General features: G+C 38.9%; 1 protein-coding gene across 1 annotated transcript; it reads left to right on the top strand.

Moving 5' to 3' along the window:
* The first annotated feature begins 9970 nt into the window (after positions 1–9970).
* On the top strand, positions 9971–12392 carry INSL5 (insulin like 5). Its single transcript, XM_068538004.1, has 2 exons — positions 9971–10143; positions 12158–12392. Exons 1-2 carry the CDS (start codon positions 9971–9973, stop codon positions 12390–12392), a joined length of 408 nt encoding a protein of 135 aa, XP_068394105.1.
* The last annotated feature ends 315 nt before the right edge of the window (positions 12393–12707 follow it).

The following is a 12707-nucleotide window of genomic DNA, read 5'->3' as shown; positions in this document are numbered from 1 at the left end:
TTCCATTGTATATATGTACCACAACTTCTTTATCCATTCGTCTGTTGATGGGCATTTAGGTTGCTTCCATGACCTGGCTATTGTAAATAGTGCTGCAATGAACATTCGGGTGCATGTGTCTTTTTGAATTACAGTTTTCTCTGGGTATATGCCCAGTAGTGGGATTGCTGGGTCATATGGTAATTCTATTTTTAGTTTTTTAAGGAACCTCCATATTTTTCTCCATAGTGGCTGTATCAATTTACATTCCCACCAACAGTGCAAGAGGGTTCCCTTTTCTCCACACCCTCTCCAGCATTTGTTGTTTGTAGATTTTCTGATGATGCCCATTCTAACAAGAGTGAGGTGATACCTCATTGTAGTTTTGATTTGCTTTTCTCTAATAATTAGTGATGTTGAGCATCTTTTCATGTGCTTCGTGGCCGTCTGTATGTCTTCTTTGGAGAAATGTCTATTTAGGTCTTCTGCCCATTTTTGGATTGGGTTGTTTGTTTCTTTAATATTGAGCTGCATGAGCTGTTTATATATTTTGGAGATTAATCCTTTGTCCGTTGATTCGTTTGCAAATATTTTCTCCCATTCTGAGGGTTGTCTTTTCGTCTTGTTTATGGTTTCCTTTGCTGTGCAAAAGCTTTGAAGTTTCATTAGGTCCCATTTGTTTATTTTTGTTTTTATTTCCATTACTCTAGGAGGTGAATCAAAAAAGATCTTGCTGTGATTTATGTCAAAGAGTGTTCTTCCTATGTTTTCCTCTAAGAGTTTTATAGTGTCCAGTCTTGTATTTAGGTCTCTAATCCATTTTGAGTTTATTTTTGTGTATGGTGTTAGGGAGTATTCTAATTTCATTCTTTTACATGTAGCTGTCCAGTTTTCCCAGCACCACTTTTGAAGAGACTGTCTTTTCTCCATTGTATATCTTTGCCTCCTTTGTCATAGATTAGTTGACCATAGGTGCGTGGGTTAATCTCTGGGCTTTCTATCTTGTTCCATTGATCTATGTTTCTGTTTTTGTGCCAGTACCATATTGTCTTGATTACTGTAGCTTTGTAGTAGAGTCTGAAGTCAGGAAGTCTGATTCCTCCAGCTCCATTTTTTTCCCTCAAGACTGCTTTGGCGATTCGGGGTCTTTTGTGACTCCATACAAATTTTAAGATGATTTGTTCTAGCTCTGTAAAAAATGCCATTGGTAATTTGATAGGGATTGCATTGAATCTGTATATTGCTTTGGGTAGTATACTCATTTTCACAATGTTGATTCTTCCAATCCAAGAACATGGTATATCTCTCCATCTGCTGGTATCATCTTTAATTTCTTTCATCAGTGTCTTATAGTTTTCTGCATACAGGTCTTTTGTCTCCCTAGGTAGGTTTATTCCTAGGTATTTTATTCTTTTTGTTGCAATGGTAAATGGGAGTGTTTCCATAATTTCTCTTTCAGATTTTTCATCATTAGTGTATAGGAATGCAAGAGATTTCTGTGCATTCATTTTGTATCATGCAACTTTACCATATTCATTCATTAGCTCTAGCAGTTTTCTGGTGGCAGTTTTAGGATTCTCTATGTATAGTATCATGTCATCCGCAAACAGTGACAGTTTTACTTCTTCTTTTCCAATTTGTATTCCTTTTATTTCTTTTTCTTCTCTGATTGCCGTGGCTAGGACTTCCAGAACTATGTTGAATAATAGTGGTGAGAGTGGACATCCTTGTCTCGTTCCTGATCTTAGAGGAAATGTTTTCAGTTTTTCACCATTGAGAATGATGTTGGCTGTGGGTTTGTCATATATGGCCTTTATTATGTTGAGGTAGGTTCCCTCTATGCCCACTTTCTGGAGAGTTTTTATCAGAAATGGGTGTTGAATTTTGTCAAAAGCTTTTTCTGCATCTATTGAGATGATCATATGGTTTTTATTCTTCAATTTGTTAATATGGTGTATCACATTGATTGATTTGCGTATATTGAAGAATCCTTGCATCCCTGGGATAAATCCCACTTGATCGTGGTGTATGATCCTTTTAATGTGTTGTTGGATTCTGTTTGCTAGTATTTTGTTGAGGATTTTTGCATCTATATTCATCAGTGATATTGGTCTGTAATTTTCTTTTTTTGTAATGTCTTTATCTGGTTTTGGTATCAGGGTGATGGTGGCCTCATAGAATGAGTTTGGGAGTGTTCCTTCCTCTGCAATTTTTTGGAAGAGTTTGAGAAGGATAGGTGTTAGCTCTTCTCTAAATGTTTGATAGAATTCACCTGTGAAGCCATCTGGTCCTGGACTTTTGTTTGTTGGAAGATTTTTAATCACAGTTTCAATTTCATTGCTTGTGATTGGTCTGTTCATATTTTCTGTTTCTTCCTGGTTCAGTCTTGGAAGGTTATACCTTTCTAAAAATTTGTCCATTTCTTCCAGGTTGTCCATTTTATTGGCATAAAGTTGCTTGTAGTAGTCTCTTAGGATGCTTTGTATTTCTGTGGTGTCTGTTGTAACTTCTCCCTTTTCATTTCTGATTTTATTGATTTGAGTCCTCTCCCTCTTTTTCTTGATGAGTCTGGCTAATGGCTTATCAATTTTGTTTATCTTCTCAAAGAACCAACTTTTAGTTTTATTGATCTTTGCTATTGTTTTCTTTGTTTCTATTTCATTTATTTCTGCTCTGATCTTTATGATTGCTTTCCTTCTGCTAACTTTGGGTTTTGTTTGTTCTTCTTTCTCTAGTTTCTTTAGGTGTAAGGTTAGATTGTTTACTTGAGATTTTTCTTGTTTCTTGAGATAGGCTTGTATAGCTATAAACTTCCCTCTTAGAACTGCTTTTGCTGCATCCCATAGGTTTTGGGTCGTCGTGTTTTCATTGTCATTTGTCTCTAGGTATTTTTTGATTTCCTCTTTGATTTCTTCAGTGATCTCTTGGTTATTTAGTAACGTATTGTTTAGCCTCCATGTGTTTGTCTTTTTTACGTTTTTTCCCCTGTAATTCATTTCTAATCTCATAGCGTTGTGGTCAGAAAAGATGCTTGATATGATTTCAATTTTCTTAAATTTACTGAGGCTTGATTTGTGACCCAAGATGTGATCTATCCTGGAGAATGTTCCGTGTGCACTTGAGAAGAACGTGTAATCTGCTGTTTTTGGATGGAATGTCCTATATATATCAATTAAACCTAACTGGTCTATTGTGTCATTTAAAGCTTCTGTTTCCTTATTTATTTTCATTTTGGATGATCTGTCCATTGGTGTAAGTGAGGTGTTAAAGTCCCCCACTATTACTGTGTTACTGTCGATTTCCTCTTTTATAGCTGTTAGCAGTTGCCTTATGTATTGAGGTGCTCCTATGTTGGGTGCATATATATTTATAATTGTTATATCTTCTTCTTGGATTGATCCCTTGATCATTATGTAGTGTCCTTCCTTGTCTCTTGTAACATTCTTTATTTTAAAGTCTATTTTATCTGATATGAGTATAGCTACTCCAGCTTTCTTTTGATTTCCATTTGCATGGAATATCTTTTTCCATCCCCTCACTTTCAGTCTGTATGTGTCCCTAGGTCTGAAGAGGGTCTCTTGTAGACAGCATATATATGGGTCTTGTGTTTGTATCCATTCAGCCAGTCTATGTCTTTTGGTTGGAGCATTTAATCCATTCACGTTTAAGGTAATTATCGATATGTATGTTCCTATGACCACTTTCTTAATTGTTTTGGGTTTGTTTTTGTAGGTCCTTTTCTTCTCTTGTGTTTCCCACTTAGAGAAGTTCCTTTAGCATTTGTTGTAGAACTGGTTTGGTGGTGCTGAATTCTCATAGCTTTTGCTTGTCTGTAAAGCTTTTGATTTCTCCATCAAATCTAAATGAGATCCTTGCCGGGTAGAGTAATCTTGGTTGTAGGTTCTTCCCTTTCATCACTTTAAGTATATCATGCCACTCCCTTCTGGCTTGTAGAGTTTCTGCTGAGAAATCAGCTGTTAACCTTATGGGAGTTCCCTTGTATGTTATTTGTCATTTTTCCCTTGCTGCTTTCAATAATTTTTCTTTGTCTTTAATTTTTGCCACTTTGATTACTATGTGTCTCGACGTGTTTCTCCTTGGGTTTATCCTGTATGGGACTCTCTGTGCTTCCTGGACCTGGGTGGCTATTTCCTTTCCCATGTTAGGGAAGTTTTCGACTATAATCTCTTCAAATATTTTCTCTGGTCCTTTCTCTCTCTCTTCTCCTTCTGGGACCCCTATAATGCGAATGTTGTTGCGTTTAATGTTGTCCCAGAGGTCTCTTAGGCTGTCTTCGTTTCTTTTCATTCTTTTTTCTTTATTCTGTTCCGCAGCAGTGAATTCCACCCTTCTGTCTTCCAGGTCACTTATCCGTTCTTCTGCCTCAGTTATTCTGCTATTGATTCCTTCTAGTGTAGTTTTCATTTCAGTTATTGCATTGGTCATCTCTGTTTGTTTGTTCTTTAATTCTTCTAGGTGTTTGTTAATCATTTCTTGCATCTTCTCAATCTTTGCCTCCATTCTTTTTCTTTTTTTTTTTTAAACTTTGGTTTTATTTATTTATTTATTTATGGCTGTGTTGGGTCTTCGTTTCTGTGCGAGGGCTTTCTCTAGTTGTGGCAAGCAGGGGCCACTCTTCATCGCGGTGCGCGGGCCTCTCATTATCGCTTTGCCTCCATTCTTATTCCGAGGTCCTGGATCATCTTCACTATCATTATTCTGAATTCTTTCTCTGGAAGGTTGCCTATCTCCACTTCATTTAGTTGTTTTTCTGGGGTTTTTTCTTGTTCCTTCATCTGGTACATAGCCCTCTGCCTTTTCATCTTGTCTATCTTTCTGTAACTGTGGTTTTTGGTCCACAGCCTGCAGGATTGTAGTTTTTCTTGCTTCTGCTGTCTGCCCTCTGGTGGTTGAGGCTATCTAAGAGGCTTGATGGGATGATCTGGTGGTGGGTAGAGCTGACTGTTGCTGTGGCGGTCAGAGCTCAGTAAAACTTTAATCCACCTGACTGTTGATGGGTGGGGCTGGGTTCCCTCCCTGTTGGTTGTTTTGCCTGAGGCAACCCAACACTGGAGCCTACCTGGGCTCTTTGGTGGGGTTAATGGCAGACTCTGGGAGGGCTCACACCAAGGAGCACTTCCCAGAACCTCCGCTGCCAGTGTCCTTGTCCCCACGGTGAAACAGAGCCACCCCCTGCCTCTGCAGGAGACCCCCCAACACCAGCAGGTAGGTCTGGTTCAGTCTCCCCCAGGGTCACTGCTCCTTTCCCTGGGTCCCGATGCGCACACTACTTTGTGTGTGCCCTCCAAGAGTGGGGTCTCTGTTTCCCCCAGTCCTGTCGAAGTCCTGCAATCAATTCCCACTAGGCTTCAAAGTCTGATTCTCTAGGAATTCCTCCTCCCGTTGCCGGACCCCCAGGTTGGGAAGCCTGACGTGGGGCTCAGAACCTTCACTCCAGTGGGTGGACTTCTGTGGTATAAGTGTTCGCCAGTCTGTGAGCCACCCACCCAGCAGTTATGGGATTTGATTTTACTCTGATTGCGCCCCTCCTACCGTCTCACTGTGGCTTCTCCTCTGTCCTTGGACGTGGGGTATCCTCCTTGGTGAAGTCCAGGGTCTTCCTGTCAATGATTGTCCAGCAGCCAGTTGTGATTCTGGTGCTCTCGCAAGAGGGAGTGAGAGCACGTCCTTCTACTCCGCCGTCTTGGTTAATCCTCCAGTATTATCATTTTTTTTGTAGTCAGTATTATCTACATTTTACAAATGCAGAAACTGAGATTCAGAGACATTAAGTATTTCCTAAGTTCACATAGATGTTAAATGGCAGAACTGAGATAGGATTTCCCTAATCTGATGCTACAGACGGTACTTATAACTCATGCCAGTCTGCCCCCAACACCATCTATTAGGCATTCCTGTGGCTGTAGTTCCTTGATAAGCAGTATATAGGTGAAAGATTTACTGAATCCATTGTCTAGTTGTTAATCTGGAATTTTGGTTTGTGTTAATTGTGGACTTTCATATAATCAATAATATTGAGCATGCGGTAATAATTAACACCAATTGCTAAGGTCAAATAATTCATCTTACTTTGCTTTGGATCATATAAACAGTCTCTACATCTGTAAAATGTAAATAACTTTATACTAGTCAGAATAAGTCACGATGTTGCTACAACCAATAATTGCCAAATCTCAGTGGCTTTAAATGATAAGGATTTATTTCTCATTCATATTACACGTTCATTACAGATTAGCAGGTGGTACTGCTCCATGTTGTTCTGACTCAGAGATCAGATTCCATTGTCAGGAATGTCGTTGGTCACCAAGGCGGGAGAGAGGTAGAACTGGGGAATCATGCACTGATCCTTAAATGCCAGGTAGAGGTGACATATGTCACTTCCAGTCACATTTTTTTTTTTTAATTTTTTTTTTTTTTTTAATTTTATTTATTTATTTATTTATGGCTGCGTTGAGTCTTCGTTTCTGTGCGAGGGCTCTGTCCAGTTGCGGCAAGCGGGGGCCTCTCTTCATCGCGGTGCGCGGGCCTCTCACTGTCGCGGCCTCTCTTGTTGCGGAGCGCAGGCTCAGCAGTTGTGGCTCACGGGCCTAGTCGCTCCGTGGCATGTGGGATCTTCCCAGACCAGGGCTCGAACCCGTGTCCCCTGCATTGGCAGGCAGACTCTCAACCACTGCGCCACCAGGGAAGCCCCCAGTCACATTTTATTTGCTAAAATATGTCTCTTGGCCACAAGCAACTTTAAAGATCAGAGGAATATAATCCTACCATTTGCTTGGAACTAGAAATATATATACTCTAGGTAATTCATAATGATTGCAGATATTAATCAATTTCATGGTGAAAGGTTTTCTAGGGCTAAATAAGTTTGGGAGGCATTGAATTTAAACAAAGTTAAAGAAGTTTCCTAACTATAAGTCTTCTCTGAGCCCTGACTATATTAGTATGCATTATTCATCTCCAAGAAAGGGACTCTTAATATGGGATCCTTTTTTTTTTTTTTTCCAGAGATCATCTGCCAAGACTCATGTCCTGAAGACAACACTTTAAGAAACAGTACTCTAAGATTCTGTCTTTTTAGAACTTATTTCTAAAGAGGAAATAAGTGGAAAGAGGAGAGGAAAGAAGAAGGAAAGGAAAGAATAAAAGAAGGAAAGAAAAAGACTAGAGCAGTGCAAATTTATGGATAGTTTCGAGATTGAAGTTATGCATAAAAGACATAGTAGTGAGTAGCGACCCAAAATTACATTTTCTAATCTATTGCATATGACATTGTTAATTTATTGAGTATATAATAAGCATCATATATTGTGTTTTACTTGTGTTAACTCATTCCATTTTCATGACAACATAAAATGCAGATTATTGTCTCCTCACAGAGGAGGAAACTAAACCTCAGAGAAGATATCCAGGTAGTAACCTGGGTTACAGACTAAATGAGGAGAAAAAGTTGCATTAACCTCCGAACATAAAGGATTAGGGCTCCAGTTAGAGGTATAAGCAACAGACTGTTGTTGGTCAAGAGATAGAAAGATTAATTTTCATTTTGGTTATCCTTTCTGGTTGGACCTTGAAGTGTGTGGAAAGAGTGATATTTGGGCACCTGAGTGGAGAGCCTGAAATGCCAGGCTCTTTGGATTTTATTCTCCAGGTAATGCCGAGCCACTGAAAGTTTTTGAGGGGGGAGTAACAGAATTAGCCAATTATAGCAAGACTTAGAATTTCAAGTTCAAAAGAGTTTTTTTCTTTTTTTCTTTCTTTTTTTAAAAGAGTTCTCAAGTAATTCAATCCAACTCTCTCAATTCACAGATGGGGAAAACAAAGCCCCTAAATTTGAGGCTCTGCAGCTGGAACTTTCATTATTGGCAATAGCTTTTTCATCTGGATAACTGACATGGGTGATTAGCTTGCCTCCATTTGGTCACAGGCTGAGCTCAGGTCTTGCTCAGATCTCTCACTTGCGTCCCAAATTAACAAGAGTCCTGATGAGGCCTAAGAGCTGGCTGAAGAAGGGACTATTTTGAGCCTTGTGAGATCAAGTAAGGGTGATGGCAGAGTTCAGAGATAACAGAGAGTATCTAACATCTAGGGTAGGGTCATTCCTTGGCTGAATGCTTCTCTCTTGGGTTTTGCAGAAGCCTAACCTAGCCCACAGCCACTGATGACAGCTTTACTGCAGTGCTATGTTAAAGCTGGCATTATCAAGGTGGGCAATATAAGTCTCCAAAGAAGAGAAGAAGTTGGGAATAAATGGCTGAGTAATTGCTGATGTTGTGAGTGTGTTAGATTTGGTCATGCAGATGTCCCTCTGGAGTTGATAAATGACACAGATTCACCTGCAGTTTTGACCCATCAAAAGATAAGGTAGCTCTGTCTGATGTCAAAAACCATTCCTGCGCCTTTGGTGTCTTTCTTAGCAAATGGGCGCCCTACCTCCCAGCTGTGCAAGGCAGAAACCTAAATATCACTTTTGGCTGCTCTCTCCCTTGCCCCTGATGCCCAATCAGTACCAAGCCCTTCTATTTTTTGAATACCCATTTGTCCCATCCTCTCTACCATGACCTTAGTTTAGGCCACCATCATATCTCATCTAAATTATTGCAAAAGCCTTTCTCTGTTTTCCCTGCCTCAAATCTTGTACCCCTTAATCCGTTATCTGCAGCCAGAGAGATAAAGAAAACATCAATTCTTTGAAATAATATGTCTATTTTTCAGTCAGAGATGTGTCCAATGACAGCATAGATTATTTTTTTCTGTTTTCTAGCTTTCCGACAGAAGAACGGTGATGTCACAAATATTAGGGGTGAAATGATCTTGATCCACAGGCTCAAGTGATTTTTTTCAACCAAATATCACAAAGAGTCAACAAAATCAACTAAAAAATTATTTCTCCAATTTGCTAAAAAGCGACACAAGAATTCTTTAAGATCTCAAACTCTAGAATTTTCAGTTTTGGTAAAAGCTTTGCAAGAGCTAGTGCTTTCAGAGGGTTTACTGTAAGAGAAATTTCATTATGTAGCTACTTGAGATTATGAATTCAGTTTTCTATTATAAAAACGTGTGTTGATAAAGGCATACCTAAGTCATAGTGTGAAGGATAACAAGGAAGATTCTAGTCAGAGAAATTCTCCTGAATTCTAAAGGAAAGTTATCTTTCTACTTTGTCAGGATGGTAAGGGAAGAAGGCAATCAATAATTATTGACTGTTTATTTTGCCAAGCAAGATGCACATTATCTCATTAACTCTAGGAAGTAGTTACTATCAGCACAATTTTACAGTGAAAGATGCTTGGGAATGTTAAATATCTTGTTAAAGATTCTAGAGCTGATAAGTGGGAAACCAGGATTCAAGCCCAAAACATGAGAACCTGCATTCTTTTTTTTTAAATTTAATTTTATTTATTTATTTTTTATACAGCAGGTTCTTATTAGTTACCTATTTTATGGATACAGGTGTATATATGTCAATCCCAATCTCCCAAAGAGAACCTGCATTCTTAAGTGTGCATTCTCAATGCTTTGAAATAGATGGTGCTTTCACTACTTACAAATCCCTTATGAGATAGGTTTTCCATTCTATAGATATGATTATCGAAGCTTAAAATGTTTAAAACTTGTCCTGTGTCACTCAGTAAGGGGTAGGGCTGACACTGAATCTCATACTTGTCTACTTTCAAAGTGCATGTGTTTTCCACAGTGTCTTCCAAGACAGCGTCCTGTTAATTGTCTCGCGTATGCAGCTAGTAGTAAGTGATGATGCTCAGAAGTGACTGAATAACGAGCAATAATCGTAAAAGCTCATTTTCAAAACTTCATGGTGTCACCTATGTGCTTAGCAAATATTGTTAAAATGACGTATTGACCAATACAATGTCAGGAAAGTTTGTATAAATTGGCCAAGAGTGTGAGGGCAACTTCAAAACTTGATTTGACAATATTTACTATATCAGACTCTCATTCAGTCCCCAGCAAAATGAGGGGTTTCATTTTTACTCTGCTTCTCTTCTCTCTCCTGCTTGCCATCTCAGAAATGAAGAGTGAAGAATCCAGGAAGCTCTGCGGGCTCCAGTACATACGAACTGTCATTTACATCTGTGCCAGCTCCAGGTGGAGAAAGCACCTGGAGTCGATCCCACAAGGTCAGCAAGGCTAACATGAACGCATATGACTCCTTCATTTATTATTATTTTTTTAAGGCTTGTTTTAATAACTGTTTCTCTAGTTACTGCTAAGCCACTTCTATATCAATCTGGGGGATTAATTATCGAAATAAACAATTTGTCTTGGGAAGGAGGTGAGCTTGCTACCTTTCAAAAAATAAGGACCTTGTTTTCTTTAGTCCCCAGCTTGAAATTATTTGATTGCATAACTACATTGATGAGCTCAGCACCTATGGCAGGTGCTGGGGAGGGGTGGGTAGAGAGAAGCACGTGATTTCAAGGGTCATGTTGGAGCAGCAAGATTTTCACTTGTGGATAATTATAGAATATAATAAGTTGGCATTCAGGCAGGTGCTAAATAAGAATGGAAGGAAGGAATCTAACTTTTATTGAGCACTTATTACATGCCAGGCAGTTTCATGGGCAACATTTCATTCAGTCTTCCGATAAGGATCCTTTGAAGTAAGTAATATTACCACCATTTACCATTTTACTGAGGACAAATTTGTTCACGCAGCTAGTAAGCAGGGTGGTTGGCAAGCAAACCAGGTCTTTCTGGCTTCAGAGCCGAGGTCTCCTGCTTATTCTATACTGCGTCTCAGGTGGGGAAAAGATGGTAGTAGCGTGTTGTAATAAATGACACCACCGTGGAGGTGGTGGTATTTGACAGAGGTCCTAAGGATGTGTAGGGTTTGGGAGTTATGAGGAGTGGGATGGGAATTCTAGCAGTAGGAACTGTCTGATCAGAATTTTAAAGGTGGGAGTGAACCTAATGTGTTTCAGAAACAGAGAGGGGGCTGACTTCACTACATTTCTTCATTTTCCAATTCAAGTAACTTAGAAGTTGGCATTTTTCTCCTGCTAATCCTATATTAAAGTGTGATGTATAATTTATTTAAGATTCTATTTTAATAATTGTGTTTGTTTTATAATAAAAGTAAAAAAGAAAAACATGTTTACATAATAAATGTTGCAACCACACATATGATATGAAAACTTTACAGGTTTCAATTTGGTTTAAAATGACTGGTAAACAAAAAGATTTTGGAAAATGACCGAGTTTTTGTGTTTTCGTGGACTAATGTCTTGAAAAATTATGAACTTACCACTCTTACTTTAATAATGAGAGGTTCATAGTTACTAGATGTTAATAAGCAATAAGTGTTTTTAATCTCAAAGGAGTAAACATAATTTACCAGATTGACCATAATTTATCAATCTCCGGCAAATCAAAATACAATAGAAAAAATACATTTTGAATATCTTTAAAATATGTGGGACAGTGGAATGGATGTCTGTATAAGGCTATCTCTTTCAACACCACTGACTTCATAATACTGTTTATTTAACCTTTCACAGGTTTTCAGATATTTTCCCATACATTATTTATTTGATGCATTACTGGTTTACCAATCAGCATTCATTCATCTAAATTTTTTCTGGTGCTTGCCAGTGTGCTAAGGTGCTGATAAGTAAGTTTGAACGAAGTTAAAGTGAGACAGGCTTATACATGGACTTTGGGAACAACACTGATAAGAACAGTTGGGCCCACTTTTAATTTTCAGACATAGAGGTTTAAATCTCCACTTCCTTCCTTACTGATCAGCTTTGCAGGGCATACACAGGATTATTTTTTGTTTGATTGTTTTCGTTGATAGCATGTAACTAATACTTTTGGAAGCTGCTGGTCATTGTGCAGAGGTAGCCAGGGCAACAGAAGTCAAGCCCTGAATTGGCTGCTAACTGGCCAAGTGACACTGGTTCTGTCACTCCTCCTCTCTGCACCCACGTTTCCTCCTCTGTAAAATGAGGAGGGTGGACATGACTGAGTTCTCCCTAAAATATCTAATCTCTCTGAAACCCCAGACCAACGTTAAAAAAAAAATCAACTGCAAGATTCAATTTCCTTCCAGAAATCCAATGCATTTCCCCCAGAGTAGAACTTGGTTGCTGCCTTTGTCAGAGCTCTCTAAGGAAGTATTGTTTTTTCCCTTCCATATGGCTGAGAGAGGAAACCGCTTCCAGCTGCCTAATGAACAGGAGATTTCTGAGGAAAGCGCAGTGCAAAACCTTCCAAAGATGGATTCCTCGGGGGAGGAAAGTCTTCAGGGTGAACAGCTGCCCACGGAAGGGCTTTGGAGGTCAAAGAAGTATTCGGTGATGTCAAGACAAGACTTGCAAAAGTTGTGCTGCACCGAAGGCTGTTCCATGTCTGACTTGAGCGCTCTTTGTTAGGACAAGCAAATTCCCAAGGGTGGCAGAGTTTTAGCACATGTTTAATCACAGTGTTTTACTTCCCAGAATAATACTCACATTGTGTCATTAAACTAATGACTTTTGGGTAGGCAATCCTTCTTTCCTAAATGTTGTGGATGGTTGGCTAAAACCACAACGAGGTCTAGTTTCTCCCATTGCCAAGGTGAATGCACTGTTCTTTCCAAATTTTAACTAATCCTTTGGAATTTTAAATGCTGTGCAAAATTGCAATACAAATTCCATTCAGCAAGCTTACTGTGATTTTTCTGTTTTTAAAACAATTTTAAAGAACTT

The sequence above is a fragment of the Eschrichtius robustus genome, chromosome 3 (assembly GCF_028021215.1).
Source record: "Eschrichtius robustus isolate mEscRob2 chromosome 3, mEscRob2.pri, whole genome shotgun sequence".
Lineage (NCBI taxonomy): Eukaryota > Metazoa > Chordata > Mammalia > Artiodactyla > Eschrichtiidae > Eschrichtius > Eschrichtius robustus.
This window is presented reverse-complemented; position numbering and strand designations above follow the sequence as displayed.

What these genes read in the sequence shown, in the direction of transcription:
- INSL5 (XM_068538004.1), top strand. Translation starts at nt 9,971, where the DNA reads ATGAGGGGTTTCATTTTTACTCTGCTTCTCTTCTCTCTCCTGCTTGCC. An exon ending in TCGATCCCACAAGGTCAGCA is followed by an intron (nt 10,144 to 12,157) that starts AGGCTAACATGA and finishes TCCCTTCCATAT; the next exon opens with GGCTGAGAGAGGAAACCGCT.